The sequence below is a fragment of the Gymnoscopelus braueri genome (genome assembly GCF_963280865.1).
Source record: "Gymnoscopelus braueri genome assembly, chromosome: 13".
Lineage (NCBI taxonomy): Eukaryota > Metazoa > Chordata > Actinopteri > Myctophiformes > Myctophidae > Gymnoscopelus > Gymnoscopelus braueri.
In genome coordinates this window covers 35,148,696-35,173,860 of record NC_137615.1, presented here as the reverse complement: position 1 = coordinate 35,173,860, position 25,165 = coordinate 35,148,696, and the positions used below count along the sequence as shown (strand labels likewise).

Here is a 25,165-nt window from a genome sequence, read left to right as displayed (position 1 = left end):
AGGAAAATATTCAGGATAGGGTTTAGGATAGACATTTAGAGATTAGGTTTAAGGGTTGGGGTTGGAGTTAAGCCTGATTTATATTTATACAGGTGTCTTGCTGCCGATCTACAAGCTCACAATGCATCGATGCATTGTGAGCTTGTAGATCGACTATTTTCGGCCTCAGGGTTATGGTTAAAATAGCAACAAATTCACAAATGTGTTAATGTTCTTAGGACAGATCTTAGGACAGATGATATGTTCATTGTTTACCTGGTAGGCTACCCTAGTTTCTTTGCACTCTAGGCACTATATTTTATTTTTGCACTCTACTTATGTGACTATTTTGTTGTTTGTAGTTGACTATTCATGTTCATGCTTACTTTACTGAGTTGCTCTGGCAAAATGGCTAAATTGTAAATGGTTATTATTAATATATTACTTTCTTCCTTTGGACAGGATATGGCTACCAGTTCTTCTACGCTAAGGATCGGAGTCGTAGGATATGGGCATCTAGGTACTCAGCCAGCTAACAATGAATGTATATTCCTCCACCACCACCATCATTCTAGTTAATAACATAATCAATGAAATTGTCAATCCATTTTCTGATTTGTGCTTCTTTAAATAATTATCACACAATGTTCTATCCATAGCTTTCCTTGATATGATATGTTTGTGTGTGTGTGTGTGTGTGTGTGTGTGTGTGTGTGTGTGTGTGTGTGTGTGTGTGTGTGTGTGTGTGCGTGTGTGCGTGCGTGCGTGCGTGCGTGCGTGCGTGCGTGCGTGCGTGCGTGCGTGCGTGCGTGCGTGCGTGCGTGCGTGCGTGCGTGCGTGCGTGCGTGCGTGTGTGTGTGTGTTGTAGGACAGTTCCTGGTGGAGAGGATCCTAAAAGAAGGATCTGGTGCAGGTGTGTCACTGGCCTTTGTTTGGAACAGAAATACTAATAAACTCAAGGGTTGTGTTCCAGAGGACCTTATACTGAATGACCTAATGACCTTTACAGACAGGTTCGCGCGCACACACACACACACACACACAAACACACACACGTTTGCACACACGCACCCACCCACCCACGCAAGCACGCATGCACCCACACACAAGCACACACACAACATTTTAATAATATTTATGTTTTTCAGCATAAACTTAACAAGTATTTGTGTTACAGGAAATGTGATGTCATTGTAGAGGTTTGCCACCCTCAGATAGTGAAGGATTTTGGGCTCCAGTTCCTCTCTCAGGCTCATTTCTTGGTAAGAAACGCCTCTTCTGAGACATAAGGTCAGACATTGTGTACATGCAGGATCGCTGTTCTCTTTAAAGTGACATCACTGTTTGAGTTTCAATCTGAACACATACTGTTTCCTATCATGTAGGTACTTGATTACCACACACCAGTGGTGGAAGAAGTACTTTAGCAATACCACAGTGTAGTGTATCTCAAGATTGTCTGTTTTCAAATAGCACAAGTACAAAATAGGGCTTAAGTGGGTAATGTTTGTTTAGTAATAATAATCTAAATCCTCAAAGTAACCAGTAACTAAAGTGTTCAAATAATTGTAGTGGAGTAAAACGTGCGATATTTGCCTCAGGGATGTAGTGATTAGGAGCATAAAGTCAAATCCAAAATGCAAAACAATACTCAAGTAAAGTAAAGGTAGGCTACCTCAGAATTGTACTTTGAAACCTCATTATGTCCAAAAATGTTACTTCTCAAGATTCAAATTCTAAAATAGCAAAAGAAGCACATCTGCAAGCTCAAAACACGTCGTGCTGAGTTTCGAGCTTGTAGATCTCAAGATCTGCTACTTTTGATGCTTTTGTGTGACACTGTAGTATGATCAAGTATCACGTTAATTTAAAAGAAAACACAAAAAACGCTGTGTGTTTCTCCTCACAGGTGGGTTCTCCCTCGGCCCTCTCTGATCCCACACTGAACCAGAAGCTGCAGCAGGCTGCCAGGCAACATGGCAGGACTCTCTACATCCCCAGTGGTGCACTGTGGGGCGGCCAAGACATCCAGAGGCTGAATGACAGCGGGACACTGAAGGTAAAGCGTGTGTTCTGTTTCTGCATAGTGCAGGCTACTGTATAGGGTAGTGTTTCCCTTTTCAATGAGTCGGGACTCATTTTTGGGGCTGTGGACCCATTTTATGGGTCACGAGTAGGCCTAAATATCTTCTTAAAAATATGTTTTATTATTATTTCCAAAGATTTTCTGAAATGTTAAAAAGAGACAAATATGAAATGTTCCTAAAAATAATTCAACACAGGCCGATAGGCCTATGTCTATTGAGAAATAGTAGCTATTGCACTGTAATAGCCTACAAGAAAAAGAAACGTCAATAAAATAGGCTACAAAATGCAACCACGATCAATGTATGGTTTTCATTACAAAGGCTTGCACTTGAAAATGTCTATAATTTAATAGTAGTTCTCTCTCAAATGCTAGGAGTCAGAGAACTTTTTTACTGAGGCGTTGTTGAGGGTGTGAATTGCCCACTTCCCCATCATCTTTTCTTACGCAATGAGCGATTAATCACAGCGGCTTTAAACAGAAATTTGTGATGCTCCAACAGTGGCCATGTTTGGAGGTGTTGTTGGGGGAAGGTGACTTGCTGCCCGAGTGACCAGCAGCGGGGCAAGGGCTCAATTGGGTGGGCAGCTGCCCGCATTGCCCAGCGCTGGCTGCAGTGGTTCTCAAAGTGGGATCTGAGGACCCCAGGGGTCCTTGAGGGTATTCCATGGGGGTGTCCCTGGCACAAAACCTTTTAAATTGGGGGTCCGTGGCCAAATACATATCATTTTGGGGGTCCTTGACATGAAAATGTTTGATAACCACCGTTGTACTCTACAGAGCGAGGCAGACACTCAGCAGAAGGGCTAAGTACTGTACAGAAACTGACTCCAAATCCTCACATGGACGCCGTTTTCATGGGGAGAACTGACTGATGTGAATCAGTCCATCCACTTTTCAGTACATCAGCTCTCTGACCCACATAGATAGTGGCATAGTGACAAATGTGGCCGTATTTTCGTTTCAGTGAGCCGACCTTCTACAGGCAAGCCTGTAGCAGTGTTCAACGAAGATTTGCTTAGCACTTTCTAATCTCATGGCACAATGATAACCGGCTAAAAACATATATTATTTGATAAAATGCTGGTAGTTAAGTCCAATTGAGCCAGGCTATTGAAAACAGTGAATCATTTTCACTTGTCACCATGAGTTTGAGTTAAGGCACCATGTCAGTGATCCGAGGTCAGGCGTTGTGAAAAGTCAACAGAATGAGTTTCAGTGGTGATAACATGCCTGTGTCATGATTCAACTCTCTCTATTCTCATGATCACTTTGCAGGCTCTGTTCATAAGAATGTCCAAGCATCCTTCATGCTTCCGGCTGACAGGAGACATGCTCTCTGACTGGACAGAGGGAGAGGGGAGGCGGGTCTTGTACAGTGGCTCGGTGGCTGAGCTGTGCCCTCTGGCCCCTAACAATGTTAATACCATGGCAGCAGCGGCGATGGCAGCTGGAACGCTCGGCTTCGCAGGCGTTCAGGGAGAGATTGTATCTGACACAGCGTGAGTTTCCAAATAAGAACCGCACTGAAACACACATGAAGCAGCTCAAATCCCAGAGCTGTTTGTTTTTTTCAAGTCAAGTCACGATTTTCATGTACTTACTATTATGTCCGACTCAAGACTGAAGTCTACTGTTACAGTATATCCTTTTAAATGTCTTATATGTCTCAGTGAATCTCTAAATAGTACAAATCAGTAGTTTTCAAAGTGAGGTCCGGGGACCCCATGGGTCCTTGAGGAGTTACGGGTCTGTAACTCTGAGTGTACAAATGGAACCAAATATTTGGTCCCATTTGTACTACACTCCGAGTTAAATTAACACTGAGGAGTTTACATTGTAGTTTGGGGTCCCAGAGAAAAATCATATCAAACTGGGGGTCCTTGAAATAAAAATGTTTGTCTCTCCCCCCGCCCCAGGTTAAGTGACTTCCATGTGGTTGAGGTGGAGGTTACTGGCTCCAATGGTTTTTCAGTGCACACAGTGAGGAGGAACCCTGCCAAACTGGGAGCCGTGACGGGCAGTGCCACTTATAACTCCTTCTGGAACAGTTTATTAGGTGGGTCCTGCCATGCATCCCACAAACTCCTTTCCTACTTAGTTGTACGACGGTGTCGCATGGCAAAAATAGCAGATCTACAAGCTCATAGATCTGCCATTTTCGCAGTGTTGTTTAATGTAAGTGTAAGTCAATGACTTGCTCAAAACAGGGACGACAGCTAGGTTCAAAGGGGTTAATACCCATTGATCCCATGAAAGGCTCCATTAATTTTAAGATCAGATTGATCAGCTGTGATGATGCATTACATTGGAAACCTGTAGTCATTAAGGCTTGTCGTACGCTTGTCATCACCAGTAATCACAAACATGCAAAAAATATTTCAATGATAAGCTAATGGGTCCATGGATTCATTTAAATGTAAAAACACAAGATTAAATTGAGAGATCAATTTGCTAAATGTTGTTTGGTATATAGCACGTTAGCAAGGAGGATATGTTTGTAGAATTTTTCATCTCTGGCCATTGTTTTCATTGATGGTGTAATCAAACTTTGTACATCTCAACGGCATGCCTTTCGTTAACTTTCCTCACTCTTGTCTTTTCAGTGTGCCAAGGGCACGGGGGTCGAGTTTACTTGTGTTGAAGGAGGTGGAGACTCAGGGAAATACACAACACAACATGGTGAGACGTTACTGACAAGGGTTGCCTCTTTGTGCCACTGTGAAGTAAACAAAGGTGCAGGTTACTTTTAACCACTAAAGCCCTATACATTTCGTTGTACGTCAAATAGTGGAAATAGCCGATCTACATGCTCACAACGCGACATGTTGTGAGCAGGTAGATCTGCTATTTTCGCCGAATGTTCTATTATGACATGCCCAGAATAGGGATGCTAGGGTTCATGTGGTTCAGATGAACAATGTGGAGGAAGTTTATCACTGTGGTCTCATATCTGCAGGGTCCAACACCCACAAACCCCTGATTCTATAATAAAACACATCTACGCAAAGAATAAAGAGGCTGTTTTTTCATTCCTAAACACACATAGCATACAGGTATATAGACTTTATTATATTTCAACTGGTGCAAGATTGTAACAAATACAGGGAGTGTGTTTGCTCCTGGTAAAATTATCTTTCTCTTCTCAGACAGGCAAGTAGATAGACGTGCAATGGCTGCCTGTCTCTTTTCTCTTACATCCCTTACCTACAGTAAAAACATGGCTGCTATCACAGGACTCGTTCCTTTTCTCCCGAGTGGACGGTATAGCATTTCATCACCTTACTGTACGTTCCTTACACATATAAATACCCATACAAACACTGGCAATACCATCTACATACACGCACACACACGCACGCACACACACACACACACACAAACACACACGGATAACCAGCACAGAAATATCCTCAGTGTTAATTTAATTCTGAGTGTAAAAATTGACCCGTAAGGGTCCCTTTTTGGGTCCACTGGTGATTTTACTGTGAGGAGTGTTGAGGTTACTGACCGATAGTTGTCACGCAAAGGCTCTGATACAGTAAGGCGAAGAAACGGAAAAATTATAATAAAAAATATGTGCAAAAAAACTAATCTCAGAATAATAGAACAATGAGCTTTAGAGCCTTATGTTCTGAAGAAATTTTTAGTGTCTCATCTTGCTTTCAGAGAAGACGAAATAAGTGCTATCACCAGGTGGGCAATTGAGTTAAAAACAGTATGTCACGAACGATCGTCTGTTTGAGCATGATAAATTAGTTACATTAATGCTCTCTCTATGGTTAAATCAGTGTTTACACAGTTAATTTCTATCAGGACACTGGCCGTAGTAATCTTCCTTCGACTTATGGCAACGCTGGTAAAAAAAGAGGCCTAAAGCCCAATTTATACTTTGCCACACAAATGGTGTAACTCGCTGAAATCTCTTAGCTAATTCTATCATTTTTGGCAAGTAACACCGTTGTGTGATATAGATTTGGCTTAAATTGTCCCTCTTTTGCCCTCCTTTCAAGCTAGCATGAAAGCCTTGGTTAAAGATCCAATAGTTTGTTAATCCAGTGTTAGCAGAACGCTACAAAATACAGCTATGACGTGTTCACCTGCTGAGCTTTCATTTAGCCCTTTCTAGCCACTTAAATTGTTCCATCAAATAAAGCCACTGGCACAACTGCTGGTGTGGCTGAACGATTCCACGGCACGTTCAATCAACAGACATCTGAAAAATACTGAGGCGATTACAGACTAGGAAGACACTGAGGGTAATGTGGTTTTCACAGCAAGCCAATACAACATCTTCATGTCCGTATATGGATGGCTGCAAGGATTGCGATAGGAAAGTATCACTAGTGAGTTCAGCGGTGGTTGTTTGTGTGTGTGTGTGTGTGTGTGTGTGTGTGTGTGTCTGTGTCTGTGTCTGTGTTTGTGTGTGTTGCCATGCATCTGTATCAGTTCTTCTCGTCGAGGTCATCTTCTCCATCTCCACTCCCATTGGCCCCGGGGACGGCGTAGAGCTTGCTTTTCCCTGGCAGTGCGTACGGCTGGCGGATGTTCTGGCGGTCCTTCTCCGCCTCCAGGTCCTCGTCGTAGCGCTCGTCCTCGTCATCGTTGTCCTCGGCCTCGCTGTGGTGGGGCGAGGAATGGCGGGAGAGAGCCGGAGACGGAGGCACGGAGGCTGGGCGCGGGTAGCGGAAGCCAGAGGCCTAGGGAACAGAGGCAAAATGATGTCAGAACCACGGGAGGGGGTTGGAACTGTACTCCTAACATACCCATAAGTAGATAGCAAAGAGAGAGGATAGTGTGTACAGTATATCTGCGTCAGTGGTTCTCAATCCCAAACCTTTTTGGATCAGGGCCCACTTGAAAATCTCGAAAGTGTTGGCGGGCCACAAATCTGACCACTTAACATGGAAGCCAGATGGCGTGCATTTTCAGACCATGTTTATTGTCTTCGCCAGGGGGAAGGCCCCCTGTTTGTGCTGGATAACATTTTCTGCTACTACTCCTACAGATTTTGCTACTACTCCTATAGATTTTGTCCAAAACTCACATAAATTATACACACAATTGTACGCATTATCTCTGAGGTCATGTGATCAAGGAGGAGCACACTTTTCTAGTTTTAATGATCAATCAATCGATTTTGTTTCAGCTCAGATCAATGGAACTAACATAGTATACTTGAAGTTTCTATTTATCATTATCACAATGAAAACTAATTTTTCAAGGTTATAAAGCAAAAATACCATGGCTGCCTGTTCAAGTCAACTTACCGAGGTGGGTTCATGAGCTTCATATATGTAGGTGTCAGGGAAGGCCTTAGCGAGCGCCATATGACGGGCACATATGTAATACTAGAGTGAATCAACACAGAGAGAGAAAACAACAACAGAAGTCAGGTTAAGGTACGTAGGTCCTGTTAAACTAGCGATAGGGCTGTCAAAATCATAACATTTTACTTTACGATTAATCATCATCATACTAGCGATAGGGCTGTCAAAATCATAACATTTTACTTTACGATTAATCATCATCATCAAATTATTGTGATTAACTTGGTTTGTGTTTTGGGCGTTCAACAAATAAAAAATACGCTTCTGTTTTCCTTTCGGGCTGTTTAAACAAAGATTCCTCAAGGCAGATATGACAACTTAAATATACAAAGAAAAGACAATGACTGGTACCAATAATCAAAATATATATTGTACTATTTGTACTAAAATAGGCCATATTTAATACTTTTATAATCTCCAGAGATTTTAAGAGAGTGGAAATGGCCGATCTACATGCTCTGCTATTTCCACTATTTTTGAAAATGAATGAACATTTTCAACAGATTAATTTACACAGATGAATAGAAAGGATTCTGACGATTGTGCAAAAATAATTGCGATTATCTCAAAATTTGCGGTGAGGTGATGATGTCACACTTGTGACAGGCCTAACGAGCGAGCGGATTGTTCTGTTTGGCTGAGATTGCTCCCGCACCCTGCCTAGGTATCTCCAGTCCAGGAGGTCACTCACTCACTCACCCTGCCTAGGTATCTCCAGTCCAGGAGGTCACTCACTCACCCTGCCTAGGTATCTCCAGTCCAGGAGGTCACTCACTCACCCTGCCTAGGTATCTCCAGTCCAGGAGGTCGCTCAGACGCTCTGTGCGGTTCCTCTGGATGATCCGCTGGCGTCGACTCTGCTTGCAGAACTGGAACAGGAAGGACGTGAGCTGGTTGCAAGATTCATCAACCCCCCGGTACCTTCGATCCAGTATGTAAATTCCTGCAGTGTGAAAACAGCATCCGAGAAGAGGAAATGACAATAATGTATTAATTCCCATAGATGTACGGCATGCAGAATATGAAAAGAAACGTTTACAAATGTTCTGGTCCGCTGTCTGAGAATCACTACAGTACATAAAAGGAACAAACCGTATGCTGAAGGGTCTGCTATGTGCTCCTCCATGAAGCAGCCAAAACCAGACAGGTTAGTGGAGATTGATGGGATTCCCATGACTGTGCACTCAGCTGAGAGGGAAACAGAGACAGGCCTGTCTTCAGTGTTTCAATGGGCTCCATCAACAACAGACACATGAAACATAAACGCACTGTGTGTCGTTTGCTGAACCTCCATCAAGGAATGGATGGCTAACAATTTCCTGCAGCTTAATGCAGACAAAGCCAAGGTGGTTATCATAGCTCCTGACAGTAAGGTTCCAAAGGTCATGTCTGACCATTCCTTTGCTTTATGGTCTATCCTTAGAAACCTAGGAGTTATTTTTGACCCGTTCTTGTTTTTCAATTGAGAAACATTGCTGATCTCAGGTCTGCTGTGTGTTCATGCTTTTATTTCTTCTTGCCTGGACTAGTGCAATTCCCTTTTTACTTTCCTCAGTAGGTCATCCGTGGACCATCTACAGGCCTAGAACGCTGCTGCCAAGCTTCTCACATCACACCCATCTTGACCTCTTTGACTGGCTGTCGATCAACTTCTCAGTGATTTTGTCCTTTTTTACAATATAGTGTGTAGCACTTTTCCAGAGCAGTGTCACAAATAACGTTTGCTTATTTATACAAAGTATGACTCATACAGTACCTGGAGTGTATCCCCAGGGCTCATAGTAAGAAGGGAAGACGCCAAGATGGCAGCCTCTTACAAACTCCTCATAATCCATTGGAAGAAGAGGAGAGGTGGATGACAGAAACTCTGGGTGGAAGATAATCTAATGGATGAAAACAGAAGTATCAAATAGCAGAACTACTGTGTGTATATCACATTACACAAACAATTATTGCAGTAGATTTTCTTTAAACACATTTGATTCACTGTAGTGATACTCCCATGCACTAGAACATTTCCAATCAAACCGGGGACTTGCCACCATGGCATTAAAGCCCATGTGGAATGCGCCTTAACCACTCAGCTATCGGGTCGTCCTGGTAACAATGTTTTTTTAACAATTTATGACATAACAACATTTATGATGTACCTTGACTCGGTCCGCAGAGCTGTTGAAAAGGCCGATGCGACGGACGCAGTTAAGGATGGGGTCGGAGCTGTCCTCCAGCATGTTATGGGTACAAATGGGAGGCTGACACGTCCTCTGGGTCGCAAAGATGGCACGCTTCATTATGGTGAAATCCTCCTTGTCCAGTATCTTTGACACATCTGGTAGCTGCCCGCTAAGAAGGGGGGGGGGGGGGGGGGGGGGGGGGACCGCACAAAATTAGAACAGCAAAATTAGAACAGCAAAATTATAGCCTTCATCAGATCTTCCAATATATTTTTGGTAATTTGTCCTCACAAATATTTTGAATGAGGGCACCGATATCCGAGTGGTTAAGGCGTGTACCACAAAGGCCCCCATGAGCATGGATAGAAACACGTGCAGTTTAAGCTGTTTATATTTTTGATAGCTATTGTGTATTTGTGAGGGAGACAGTCAGTGGCTTCCAAAACGAGTATTGTGGTCCTGACAACACACCAAAATCATGGAGCAACTAGTTCCACACAATACCGCTTGTTAAAGTGTATATTCCTTTGATGCGCTTTTTTTAATTAATGTTGCCCCCCAGTGTAGGGACCCTAGTGTTCAAGTGGTAAAAGAAAATCCATAAATCACAATTTTGCACCTAGAAGACCACAGTCTAGAAATGTTATATTAGTAAAGTTGACCCTTTTTGAGAAATTGCTGGGCATCATCCACTCTTCATTTTTGGGCGGTGAAACCGCCCCTATAAGTGAGGTTTGGAAATTTGTACAATTATCTTGGGCAGTGAAACCGCCCCTATAAGTGAGGTTTGGAAATTTGTACAATTATCCTGAGCTGTGATTGGCCAATCACAATCTATTCAGGACTGTGATTGGCCAGTGTCACATGACACATGTGCATAGCCCTATATAAGAAACCATAACTTTAAAAAAAACATACATTTGTTTTTTTAAAGTTATGGTTTCGTCCATCATAAAGAGTGTTTCAATAAATGTATTTATCTTTTGTACATGATTGGTTGACTCCATTCAGTATTGTGATTAGCTAGCAAGACACCGCCCACTTCACACAGGGTGTGATTTTTTAAAATGTTATTACAGTTCCATCATTAAATACATTTTAATTTATGTTGTCTTTAGAAAGTAGCCTGCAGTCTACTTACACTAGCAGAGACTCGTAAAGTTTCTTTCCAAAGCGTTCCTTAACGGTCTGAGCCGTATCCCTGTCAATGAAAAACAAAACACAATCCAATAACAACACAGAAACATCACATAAATACAAACTAGAGCTCATATATTTGCCTACAGTATAGGGCTGGGCGATATGACTTCAATTCCTTTAGGATTAATGAACGATTCTTTTAGTTTTGTGTGTGTGAAAATAGCAGATCGATGCGACACATTGTGAGCTTGGCTATTGTCACTACTTCTGTACACCCCATTGTACAACGAAGTATAACACAGGGTTAGATGGTTAATCAGACTAATAGATTTAGTCGATTATAAAAACCGAGTCGACATTTTTCGTGTAAATTTGTTGATAAATGTATAAAAAGAAAAGAAAAACCTGCTTCTTGATTATCCGATTAACTTCCATCAAGGAATGGATGGCAAACAATTTCCTGCAACTTAATGCAGATTAAGTCGGATATTGGTTCTAAATATCTGTTTCGATATACTTTCGGTTAATTGCCCAGCCCTCCTACAGTATTTACTGTATCAGGGTTGTCGTACCATAGCTGCTTCCTGACTGCTTGGCCTTTCAAGGTCTCCACGTTGAAGTTGTTTGTCCTGGCTGGCATGATGAAGAACGCAATGACAGTCACATCACTGTGGTTGACCTGTGACATGCAGGTGGGTATCAGGGTTATGGGGTTCAATGCAAAGGCGCAAAGGCATACACGCACGCACACGGACACGCACACGCACACTTACTCTCAGCAGATAGTTGAGTCTGGCTAAAGACTCCAGGAAGAGGTCGGCTCCTTTATTAGTAAATTCATATCTTCCAGCAATGAACAGGAACACACACTTGTCCAGGTTAAAGTCTAAGTGTCTGTCGGAAAAGGAAACATTTATACGTAATTTAGCCACAAAATATGGACCAGTAAACATTCATTTTGTCCACAAAGTCTGTGGCTATTAAAATACAACATAACAATGACAAAGAACTTTACAATTATCATGACCAGAAAATTAAATAAATCACAAAACACATCCACTGTGGTGCTAATGGTAATAAATATTCACTACAAACTTGAATGATAACCTGTTCATAATGTACATATAGTGATGGTAAAAAAAAAAAGGTAAATGGTGCATTTATATAGCGCTTTTATCCAAAGCGCTTTACATAGATTGTGCATTACATTCACCCATTCACACACACATTCATACACCGATGGCAGAGGAAGCCATGCAAGGCACCAACCTGCTCATCGGGAGCAATTAGGGGTTCAGCGTCTTGCTCAAGGACGCTTCGACACTAACTCTTGGGGGAGCCCCCCAACCCGGGATCGAACTGGGAACCTTGCGGTTTCCAGTTCACTCTACCCGGCCACTCTACCCCCTGATCCACTGCCGCCCCAGTGATGAGCATTTATTGTTTTGTACTTTATTTTACATTTTATGGTCTAAATTAACTTCATAGATTAATTGAATAACCAGAATTGTTAGTTGTGGCCCTTATGTCATCAACATTCCTTGAATGTGCTATGAGTGGTAGGAATGTCTGGATTGCTTGTGCAATATTAGGAGAGAGAGAAATGGAGAGAGAGTGAGAGAAATGGAGACAGAGGTGTGTGTGTGTGTGTGTGTGTGTGTGTGTGTGTGTGTGTGTGTGTGTGTGTGTGTGTGTGTGTGTGTGTGTGTGTGTGTGTGTGTGTGTGTGTGTGTGTGTGTGTGTGTGTGTGTGTGTGTGTGTGTGTGTGAGAGACACATACCCGTAGAAGTGTCCCCTAACAAACTCCTGGATGCGGCTCTTGCTTTGAGCATGGAGATTCTGGAACTCGTGCATGGCTGAGAACTTCTTCACATTCAACCCGTTTGGAGTGATAATGTCTGTGTGTTGAGAAGGAAAACCATGTCAGTGTTATATTTTTTACCCTTTGGTAGCTACTGGTCTCTATGACAGAGGTTGGACAAATGGAAATTTACAGTTCAGTTATGGGGGTCCATAGCCTAATCATGCACACCAAATTGGGGGGCCTTAAACTATAAAGTTTGATAACCACTGGTCTATGACACTCACAACAGTGAAGAGGAGTCCCACTAGCTGGTCCTGTAATTCAAGCTGTCCTTCCCTGAACATAGACTAAAGGTCTCGAGTGCCACAGCCCAGACTAGAGACTACTATTAATACAAGTGCTCCCGTCTACTATGGTGACAATGACCTTGACCTTTGACCTCAACCTTGGGAGCAGAATCCTGAAACCCGAACTCATTGAACCCCTGCATGAGTTTTCATTCAAATCAAAGCCCAAATGAACGTGATAGATTATAGAGCGATGACCTCTCTATCATTTTTAAAGGTAGGGTAAGTGATTTTCTTTGGTTAAAATAAGTGTTAAATAGCTCTATATTCTGATAGTACTCATTGCTATAGAGTGTTTGTTCAGTAAAAGTAGTCTCCTTGTCTCTCCAGCTCTTTATAAAACAGAAAATGCATTTTCGTTTCAGTTTCAGTTTCATTTCCAATTTTATCCAATCAGGATAGAGAACTCAATCAGGATATAGATTAAACAAGTGAAATTGGAAGTGATGACACTAAGAAATGAGCAGGCAAAATTGGAACTGGAACACTATAACAATGAAGCTTAAAAATGGGTACTTTCTCCTGATTGGCTGAGATTTTGACACCTACCGGAAAATGTATTTTCTGTTTATTAAAGAGCTGGAGAGACGGGGAGACTCCTGTTACTGAACAAACACTCTATAGCAATGATTACTATCAGAATATAGTGCTTTAACCTTTTAACAAAATACTTTTTGTTTTAACCAAATAATATCACTTACCCTACCTTTAACTCTATGGTTCATTCCAATACAAGTGGACACACACACACACACACCTGGTTTCCTCTTTAGCAGGTATTCTGCCTCGATGGCTGTGATCTGCGACACAGTGGTGAAGACGTGAGCGCAGCGCGCGGCTGATCGCTCTATACAGTAACGGTGGTAGATCTGTCTATCGCCTGCTTCTTTGTCCACGTTGAACTGGGGATAAGAACAAGACATTTAACAGAATCAACTTTGTCACATCGGACGGACGGACTGACGGAGGGACGGACGGACGGACGGACGGACGGACTCACAAACATAACATCCGGACTTCATTGGCCAACCCTACCCATCGGCTTTGCGTGTTGGCCAAACTTCTCGTGAAGTATTCCTCTGATCAGTATGGAGACCACTTTAAAGTAGATTTTCAGACCTGACGTTCAGAGGCTTTCACATATAGATTTTCTTTTACAATTGAAAAAGATCTATAAAGCTCTCAATGCATCATCACGCCTTGTGAGCTTGTAGATATGCTACTTCATAAGTATAAAGTATGACTTGGCCACTTGAACTCTAGGTCTAAGCCTTACAGACCCTTAATCAGGCAAGGGAAAACCCTTGTGTCAGGGGTGCGTCCATGCCAATTTGACTAGTTAGATCAACGCAGTGGATGTATTAAAGGTTTAATGACATTCACTTTTACACCACATTCAAAGTCTTTGTCCTGGTCCTTCAAAAGTGTACAAAAAGTTTTAAGTGAAAATTCCATTCCAGTGATCAATGGCAGGTGTTTTTCTCTCACATTTCTAAAGCCTTTTCAACTGCAATGAAAAAATAAATCTTTGCCTGCGGGTGTCGCTGGTGAGGGATTTTGCCTGTCAATCATCGCCTCTGCTCCGCCCCCCCCAAAGGAAAGGATAGGGGAGGGGAGGGGCGAGGAGGATAGTGGGCGGGATTAATCGACAGTGACCTCACTGTCGAAGGGCCAAGCTCAGATTACTTTTCAGCCTAATTATTCAGAAAACCCCAGACCACAGAAAATCCACTGAATGTTCTAAGTTCAGTTTTTTTGGGTGCAATTGAGGTCATAAAACCCCAAATAAAACATTGAAAATAAAAAAAGTGAAAATGAATGTCATGATACCTTTAAGACATAGTGGGCACTGGGTCTAAAAATGACTGGTGCGAAAGTAGCAGTGACAGTTCCTTTACGCCGGGCAGAAAATAGGACCCTTAGGGCGGTTTCACACTGGATCCGTTTTCATTGAAAACGTTTCCCAGATCGAATGCTGGCCTCAGTGGCCTGCATTCACATTGGGCATAGATCGCACCACAGAACACATGCATATACACCCCCGATCCTACAGGTGGCGGCATGCACATAGTGTTTCCCCTGTGGACACAGACGTCATCAACTATGCGACAATGTTTGTGCTGGTCGCGCACAAATATGCGTTTAAATATGTTGAAAGCAAGGGGGCGGAGTTGCGGCTGGTGAGAGAGTCTGAGCGCATTGAGGGCAATGAGCGCACAGAAGTCAGAAGGCTGCACGCTTATGAGAAACGACATAAATAAAACCTGGTGAAACACTTGTGTGCATTAGCGCAAGATGAGGATACAGGAAACATTCAGTCTAAATGTCCAATTTGCTAACCTTCACAACTACTAATACTTTTGTATTTGAAACTTTAAATTTCTCTAAATATTATAAACTTTCACGACAGCTTAAGTACAAAAATATATCATTTATGAAAAGGCAACTATAGCCTATACAGTGAAGTCCGACTGAATGACTGAAACCTTGTATTGTGAATTGTACTTCCATGTACTGTTTCTCAAGTCTCATGTCTAAATAAAGTACATCAATCCAACGTCTTTTCTTTTTTGACTCTCTTGGTGTGGGGATTATCTGGCACATGTATGTATCTGTTATGAAAGAGAAATTGCATCATGAGTGAAACGGCTATAGTCCTTGGGAAACTATAAACCTACGTAGGCCTACATCTAAATGAGTTACCATATTTACTTACAAATTTCAAATTACAAAGCCTTATAAGCTATATATTTCTGGGATGCATAGTAGCTGAAACTCCACAAGATACCCACAAGATATACTATATGCGCTGCTCGCGCACCTGAAATGCGCGATGGAGACCCGCCAATGTTTCATGACTGATAGACATGAAAGAAGGCCCTTCACAGCTAATAGAGAATTTTTAATTTTAAGAATCGGTTCAGAATTGAATGAGTAAAATTGTTAGAAAGGCTCCCATAATATAAGTTGATTATTATTTCAATTGTTATGTTCCACCTTAAGAGTAATATGCACCAGCCCACCTTAACACACTCTAATGTGTGAGGGGGCCGTGATTTTGCCATAACTTCTTTCATTTTTTAAAAATATATATTTTTAATGTTTATTTTATTTGAAAGTGGAGTATCCCTTTAAGTGTGCAATGCATTCTGGGGCGTTTTCATTCATTCAGTAGCACCGGCTAGAAGAGCAGTGTTTTTGTTGGCTGTTTTTGTCGAGTTTATATACCGTCACCTATTCCAAATAGCGGGCCACTTCCGTCTAATGGTACGCTTGCTTTCACATTGCAGCGTACCGTACCCGAAAACGCATGATCCGGATCCGAAACTGCCTCCGGAGGTGGTTTCGGGAACGGAACGGTTAACCGTTTCGCGGGTCGATTCGCTACATTCACACTAGCCAAGCGGTCTGGAGCGCGCACCCGGGACCTGAGTGTGAAAGCGCCCTTAGACTCTTAAGGGACCAGTAGGTGTCATTTGGTTGTTAATCTTCTTAAAGGGGTAGTTCACCCCCCAAATAACTTTTTTTCTATTGATTACTCACCCCATGGAGCCTTGAATTCATGGATATTTATTTGTTTTTGTCGCATTCCTTCCTTTATTATTTGATTATAATAAATTTAGCCCCATTGATTCCGGTAGGAGACACAAATGCATTTGTGTCTCCTACCGGAATCAATGGGGACACATTTATTATAATCAAATTATTGGCTTAGGAATGTGACAAAAACAAAAAAATATCTATGAATTCAAGGCTCCAGATGGTCAGTAATCAATAGAAAAAAAGTTATTTTGGGGGTGAACTACCCCTTTAAGCTGGCTTTTGTCGAAGGGCCATTCCACAATCTAAATGTTGACATTTTAAACGCACCCCATTTACACCTCCAACTTCACTTCAACTCTGAAACGGGTCACCTACAGAAGTTCTCAGATGTCATTGTCAGCTGCACAGACACAGACGAACACAATGCCCTGGTAGAGAGCTTTGTGAGGTGGAATGACAGTAACCCCCTCCGGATCAACACAGGCAAGACCTGGTGGCCACGATTTGTTTGTCCCCGCACATTTCTGGCTGTTCCCGTTATGTACACTAGTATGTTAGTGCTCTGCATTACCGAGATCTTGTGACAATTTCACCTGCTTCATAGAAAATGATAGGGGTCCGGGGAGCGTGAAAAAATAAAAAGATTAAGAACATGCGCGCTGTGTGTAAACGCACCGTTAGTATTTTGTAGCTACCCTTAGCTGCATCTACTTTTTTCCTTCTATATCTGCCCTGTGTTTTTAAATGCCTCAGGCAACTTAATTTCACTTTTCCCAAATTTAAGCTGTTCATTACCGTTTTTGTGAATGGTCCTCGCAGACTATGGGATCTATAGTCGTGGTTGCAGTCCTTTAGCCCGGATGGACAATGGGTGGAAATTATAGGTATATGGACTAGTCATTATTATTATTACCGTATATAATAATATGTGGATGTGGATGCATAAGTAGGGAAGTCATAAACATTGCAAAGGTGGATGCAGAAAAATATTTATTATAATGCCGTGTTGGATCATTTACTCACTGAATTTCTACCTTCTTGTTGGAAATGAAATGAATTGCATATTTGCAGGGAATGAATCTCTGTTACACTGTTTTCAGGTCCTGTGCTGTGGATTTATTGTCTTGTTTGCTTTCAATTCATCCACAATAAAGCCATCTCACGTTAAAGCCAATTAAGGCATCTGATCTGAGTGGACATTACGGTCTCCCCACCCACCTCGTCCAGGTTGTTGTAGAAGTCCACATTGCCAGCACACAGGTAGCGCCCCAGCAGGGTGGCGTGCGTTGTGAAGATGGTGGCCACAGGCAGCTTCCTCTGTCGACACAGCATCAGACCCAGGCCCGCCAGCCACTCATGGAAATGGGCCAGAATGTGGGGAGGCTCCTCACACTGGGCTGCATACTGGAACACAGCAGAGAGCATGTCGAGACATGTTCAGAGCATGTTCGTCAAAGTACAACACATACACACACACACAGTGGACCACTATAGAAATAAGCTCTCAAGCTTTATCGTTTTATTTTTTTGACAATCAATCCACACACACACACACAAACACACACACTGGAACATTATGATAAAAATTACATTTCTGTTTGGCTTTTAGGCTTCGTAAACAAAAGTTGCACAGGGAAGATATGACAACTAACAAATAAAATAATTTTATAATTTATATACTTTATACAAAAAAACATGGAAATGATGACGATTATGCAAATAATATTGCGATTATTACAAATAATTGCCATTGGGCAAGTTTGTAATAGTTGTGACATGAGCATCTGCCGACCTCTCCAAGCAGCCAGGCTGTCAGGAATCCAAACAGCACACAGTCGTTGGCTTCACGGTCGAACCACGGCACGCCGATGCCAGTGTTCTCCCACAGCTCAGCCTTCCACTTGTCCAGAGACCAGGCCGTGAAGGCCACGTCAATCAGCACCACATAGGGACTGCCCTCAATAAGCCAACGCCCAAAATACACCTGAGGAGGAGGGAGAGAGTAAATGGGTGCACTTGCTTTTAACCACTTTCAAGATGGCGTCCCGATTCTGGTCATGTCATTAGGCAAAAATCTTCCAAAGATTTTAAAAATAGCAAAAAAAGCAAAACAAAAGGCCACCTTTATACACAGTACAATTATTGCAATTCTGTGGTGGAAATGCAAATAACTAGCTTAATTTTAGTCAAAACACTAGTTGGCACATCACTATCAATACAAATCATTTCTGTCGGGCAGAAACCTCTTATCTCCATATTCTAACCTTTTGTGTTTTTTTGTATACTACAGCGTCACACAAAAAAGCATCAAAAGTGGCAGATCTACAAGCTCAAAACACGGCACTAAGCGACACGTTTTGAGCTTGTAGATCTGCTACTTTTGCTACTTTTGAATTTGAATCCTGAAAAGTAACCGTTTTACATGCCACACGTCTCTGCCGGGTTCCACCCGGCAGAGACGATATGCAACATTCCAAGGAAGCTGTTGCCATGTTCCTTCCTAGACAAGCCGGTTTATCCATTGTATAACTTTATAGGACGGTGTTGCAGGACAGTTGACGGTGAAATCAATCATAGTTTTTCCACCCTCTCTCATGATTAAACACAAGCAATATTACTGCTGTGGCAGCGTCTCCACAACCCTGACTAAACTGGGTTAACTAAATCTGTTAGCCCAGTGGTTCTCAAACTCTCGGCTAAGGGGTCCTTGGCCTGAAAAACGTTACAGACCCGGAGTTAGAGTGTGTGTAGCGGGGGTATAAGGCAGAGATCCACTGCCCGAAGTTCGCAGCTTTTTATCAAACCTCAAGGAAGGCCGTTCTGGGCTGGCCATTACAATGATCGAAAAAGACTTGCTGTGTTGGTCAATCTTGATAAGCTCTGTTGAAGGGATTTAAGCTGACAAGCATCAGCGTAATATAATAATACAAATTACCACATTTTTACAGATGTTTTGTACCATTCTGTTATTCTATTGTTTGAGGTCAAATAGTACCATATATTCCAAACCATGCCTTATTATGTAACTTTGTGAACCTTTTTTGTCCTATCTGTATGGTAGAGGATGTTAACACAATATAACTTATACAATCCCGTTTCTGGTTTGACACACTTTCTCCCCAGAGCAAGCAGGCAGCTCAGTGGTAAAAATGTCAGCACTTAAGTTGTGCAGGGGATCCGGGTTCAAATCCGGGGTAGAACAGGAAAGTTACATAGTGCAGCTTTAACCGTTAAGGCATGTTCAAAGGTATAGTTAAGGGTTTAAGACGTGATCATAAAACCATTGTCCCTTTAAGATAGTACTGTAGTTCTAATACTCCTACAAGAACTAGGGCCACCCTGCGTAGCCTTGACCCAAAAGTCTAGGGTGCTCCCAAAGTCACATGGCATGTGGGGTGCTCCCATGGTCACATGGCATGTGGGGTGCTCCCAAAGTCACATGGCATGTGGGGTGCTCCCATGGTCACATGGCAATCACACATAAAGCATGGAAAGGTTATCGGCACACAAACGCATGCATCTATTTCTGGTGTGTGTGTGTGTGTGTGTGTGTGTGTCTGTGATACTGGTACAACCTCTAACCTTTGAGGGGAAATGCCACACAGATTACAGCCATGACAGACCGATGGACCTTTTCGACTATGAAGGGTAACCCAGAACCTTCTATAACCTGAAACGTTCCATAACCCGTGAGGTTCTGTGATGTGTATTTGTTTACTTTTACCATTATATTCAGAACCAGCCCTGAAGGGGTAGGTACCGTCATTAAAAAAGAAAAAAGAAAATAGCCGCTCGTTGTGAGCTTGGCCTTGTAAATCGGATATTTTTGCTATTTCAGAAAAAGAAATTGCTCTCTAGATAGAACGTGAATTGATGCCGTATATTCGTATGGTAGTACCTTACACCCATTGGAGTTCATCTTGTCGATGGTTCTCTTGAGGATCGGGTTGGTGGGCTCAATCAGCTCCACCTGGGTGCGCACGTTGCTCTCCACGTAGGGGCCCACCAGGAAGTAGTTCTCCCCCCATTCCTCTGCTGTCATACGGGCTTTGGTCTGGATAACAGTGTAGATCCCTCCGACTGTACACATGCAGTATACATGCAAACACAAATACAACCAAGATAAGGACATCTCCTTAACCCATTAAAACGTGTGGGCGCTTCCACAAATGCCTTCTAAATCAATAGCTCACACTTTCAAACATTTTCAAAAAATGATCAAAAATAGCAGATGTACAAGCTTGCAGCGCTGTGAGCTTGTATATCTGCTATTTTTGAATAGCCAACGCAAAAATCTAAAATGACACAGATGCTTTCCCGGTTTTAATGGGTTAAGAATGAGTCAAGTGTGTAAATAAAAAGGCAAAGAAGTGCTGCAAAATAATTCCCAAAAAGAAGAATGAGCACATAAATGCACATAAGGCACCAAGCGGCATACAATATGTGTGCTTGTACATGCTGATATGTCAATTACACACACTAAGACAATGGTACTCAAAGTGGGGTTCATGGAGGGGACAGGAACTGGTTGGAATAACGTGTTCCTTCCACGCTACGTCCAACTGGGGAAACGCCCCCCCTGTCAGGTGATAAGAAGTGGCTTGCTAGCTCCTCATGCATTGAAGGAGGCATGAGCTCAGTTCTGGACTCTCACTAGGCTGGCAGAGGGAGAGTAGCGCCCAGGTTTACATAGTCAATTGGCACTGGGTTAAAAAAAATACATAATAGTTACAAAATTGCGGGATAAAAATTATAGAAAAAAAGAAAGTGGGGTTCAGGGACACTCAGGGTTCCAAATGGACCCTTACATGTCTGTAACTCTGAGAGTGTTATGGGGGTCCTTGAAATTAAAAGCGTTTGAGCATGCACCATTTAAGCATGCACCTATCCACAGTTCCACACATGCACATCCACACTCTTGCCTTTGTTGGCGACCTCCCAGGCAATTTCAAAGAGAACAGCATCCTCCAGGTCGAACTCCTCGTCCCATTCCTCCATTCCTGACAAGGAGGTGATGGACAGGCTGCGAGCCAGCGGCATTTTGGTGCTGGTAAACACAGGTGTGAGAATATTTTCATTCTTGATTAAGTTGATTGCATTTAATTTCCCAGCAAAACAATAAATAAAACCAATCTCTCTCTCTAAATACATTATATAATAATACTTTTTATTTGTAACGCACTTTACATTTGAACAAATCTCAAAGTGAGATTATTTTTATTAAAATATATTTTTGGGCGCTTTTATGCCTTTATTTGACAGGACAGTAGGCTGACAGGAAACGGGGAGAGAGATGGGGGGGGGGTGAAACACAGCAAAGGTCGTCAGGATCGGGAGTCAAACCCACAACACGCTGTCAAGCTGGATTACCAGCGTATGTGGTATGTGCCTGGACCGCTAGGCCAGCGGGCGCCCCTCAAAGTGAGATTCTACCAAAATATACTGTTGTGTGAAAAATGAAACTTCTGCTTTTCTTTCCTGGCTGTTGTTCATTAACACCTCTCTACATGATCATAGTCATGTAGAGAGGTGCTAATTTTTGTTACATATGTAATTTTACATAGGAGTTTTTGTTACATATGTGATGGTCAGTTTGACTTTGAGCCCTCCATCTTTACCAGGGGCTACTTATGACACGGACGATCTAGGAATCGGAGCTCATCTTTTTGCTTTCACAGCCATGCATCGTTATGAATAGGAATTCTAGCTAAATGCCAAATCAGGCCTTAATGACACATGATACTCTCCCCACATGACTCAACACTGGCAGTTCCAGAAACTATTGTGTAAACAATTAACCAGTAAAAACCCTATTAGGTTAGGTTATGATACTGCATACATGATCCAGACTCATATTTGGGTGTTTAGGTAGTGGCTTACATGGTTAAGTCAATATGCTCAGCTTTCTCCTTCATTGGAAACACACCAAAGGTGCAAGCTCTTCTACCAGAAAATGATGAGTAATTTCATAGGGGAAGTAGAAACGAGAAATGTAATGTATAGATCATATTATGTCCTTCAGTAGGACTCACACAAGAAGCAGACCAGCCCATATCAGACCAGATTTTAAGTGATAGTAAGAAAGTACATTGTGTAACACATATAGTACTGTGTCTGTGTGTGCACTCGCACGTACTTATGTGCGGTTACTGCACTTAGTGGAATTTGAGGCGCCGAGGCGACCAATGACTTTTCCTGGGAACTGTCCCATGAGGCTACACACTTGATCTATGCTCACTGCTAACACATGCACACAAATGCCGGTCACATACACAATTTGGTGCCACTTCCAACTAATGAGTATTAATTTAAAGTAGACTCTTTGTGTGAGACAGAGAGAGAGACAGACAGACAGACAGACAGACAGACAGACAGACAGACAGACAGACAGAGAGAGAGAGAGAGACACACGCGCACACACACACACACACACACACACACACAGAGAGACAGAGAGACAGACAGACAGACAGAGAGAGAGAGAGAGACAGAGAGACAGAGAGAGATTAATCCCAAGGAAAAACACATACAATATATGACAAGTTTTCTTTTCAGTCTTGACATTGTTCTGACATCGGAGGCACATGGGTAGCAGTGGGGAGCAACTGGAACTGATACATTGTTAAGGGAGACACTCTATTGAATACAATACTTCCTTTAATCCATTAAGGCCTGAGGCCGATTCTACAAATGCCTTCCAAATCAGTAGTTCTCACACTTTCAAGTTAAAAAAAATGTTTAAAAAAATAGCAGATATACAAGCTCACAGCGCTGCACGAAGTGACGCGCTGTGAGCTTGTACATCTGCTATTTTTGAATAGCCAACGGTGCCAAGTGATGCAACCTCCTGCAAAGTCAAGGGCAGGATGGTGTGACAGAACGATGGAGAGAGAGCACAGAACAGGAAGTGGAAGACGAGTTGCATCAACTTGATTTAGCCATTCACGGTTTGGCATTTCTCAACATGTCCCAACGACATGCTCTCTCTAAGTGAAGTTGAGACATGATTAGGAATAAAAGACAACAAGAGGAGGGAAAACGCTTCCCTGTTTTGTCACAAATCTCTCGTTAGCTCTCCTTCTGTTTACCTGAATTGCAACAATGTGACATCATCACAGCAAGCCATTTCGGTGTAATGTTGATGTCATTAGTGAGTGCGGTATAACAAATGATTCCCACGGTTTCCCATATTGAATAACGATGCCATTCCTTCACAGGCTCTGTTATGACATGCACAGTTCAGCTCGGCCCATGGTTGTGTGAGCTGGCCTGTCATTTGGATGCAGAGGGATCCTACTGATTACATAGATGATATCATATAAGGTTTAAATAATAGTGCTGCTGGTTGATTCACTGTATCAAACACTCACTACTGAAAAGGGATGGTTTATGTTTACTTGCTGTGAAGTCTGGCAGTCTGCCGTAAGTGACACAGCCGGTCTAAAATGTACCATCCTGTAATAGTACCTAAATAGTGCTCTATATCCTCTCCATACACGTCATCTTGGCCAAACAGAATATTTATTTCCGTTTTCTGAGGTAAGGGTCTGGTATAAAAAAAAACAGACAGAGGACCTCTTGAGTTGCCATACATACACCTGGCTAGGTTGGCTATGAAAGCCAAGCTTTGTATGCCCCCCCCCTCCCCCCCATCTAAAGATTTGAGGAGGTAACAGGATAGGTGGGCACCAAGGCAGAGTGGGCACCTCAGTGTTAAATTGACTAATTTGTTTTTTTTCCAAAATGTTAAAAATTTTAATATTTTGATTTTTTTTAAATGTAAAGTATACATGATTAGAACATTGCTACATATTACTACAACACCTGTATCCAGTCATTTTGGGGCATAAACGAGAAGTTGAAGGATAAAATTAAGTCTGATAATGATGTACCATGCATGTTCACCTCATGTGTACTTGTACATTACTTAAGACCATTTATCTACACTGTATATATTTTTTTAAAATTTTGGACAAAATGGCCAATTTTACATGGAGGTGCCCAGATGTCCCTAGTAGTGCCCACCTTTCCTGTATCCTCCGATGATATGTCAACGGCGAACAGCTCATCAGTATACAAACCATGCAGTATTAATAATGTGGATGTCGATTACGATGGGAATCAGTCAGGATACACCATATACTCGTGTGTTAATATTGCATGAGATGAAGCGCATTAGCCACAACACAGAGAGGCCAATAATGTGAGCAGATATATGTGAACGTGACAGGAGGCAGCTACACTGCACTCCCGTTGCGGAAATGCACGAATAATAACACGGTGTTCTTCTGCTGTACTGTACCCTCTGAGGGAATAAAAAAAAATCACATTCATTATTTTATCAAATATATATATATACACAAAATATCCTACTCACCCTTTAGATATTGTCCCAAGTTCACAAAGGACAAGCTATTGCAATATTAGCATCTGTTGCAGTCAATCACATACAGAGAGAAGCGACTGAAGGGGGCGGCAACCTGGGTTAAATGTTAGTGCGTTCGCATTGGTTTGGTGCATGTTGTCCTGGAAGCAAGGCGGGGACTAGCCCTGAAACATGGCTGTCATATCATGACAGTCATGGATGAACTCCAACCTGGTGTTTGCACTTTCTCCATTTACGACTCGCACATCTACATAAGCGTTTAGATTTCAAATATAAAGTGCTTACCCCATGGCCACGGTTGTTAAAATTATGTATGGTCCCACATAAGTACCCGTGTCTTCCGTATTGTTCAATAAAAAGCATTTAAATCCAATCG

General features: G+C 42.3%; 2 protein-coding genes across 2 annotated transcripts; one reads left to right on the top strand and one right to left on the bottom strand.

Moving 5' to 3' along the window:
* Positions 1–444: 444 nt before the first annotated feature.
* Positions 445–4,709, top strand: aspdh (aspartate dehydrogenase domain containing; the record flags this gene model as incomplete). The annotated part of the gene is made up of 7 exons (XM_080446731.1): positions 445–499; positions 848–992; positions 1,157–1,241; positions 1,889–2,038; positions 3,344–3,567; positions 3,985–4,124; positions 4,672–4,709. 7 exons carry the CDS (start codon positions 445–447, stop codon positions 4,707–4,709), a joined length of 837 nt encoding a protein of 278 aa, XP_080302857.1.
* Positions 4,710–5,116: 407 nt separating this feature from the next.
* Positions 5,117–24,887, bottom strand: gys1 (glycogen synthase 1 (muscle)). The gene is made up of 16 exons (XM_080447260.1): positions 24,781–24,887; positions 21,326–21,450; positions 20,302–20,483; positions 18,196–18,387; positions 17,622–17,807; positions 13,618–13,762; positions 12,490–12,607; positions 11,483–11,603; positions 11,282–11,388; positions 10,711–10,770; positions 9,546–9,738; positions 9,152–9,278; positions 8,488–8,583; positions 8,175–8,338; positions 7,336–7,416; positions 5,117–6,765 (listed from the first exon to the last, which is right to left on the bottom strand). Exons 2-16 carry the CDS (start codon positions 21,441–21,443, stop codon positions 6,511–6,513), a joined length of 2,145 nt encoding a protein of 714 aa, XP_080303386.1. The 5' UTR covers positions 21,444–21,450; positions 24,781–24,887; the 3' UTR covers positions 5,117–6,510.
* Between the last annotated feature and the right edge of the window lie 278 nt (positions 24,888–25,165).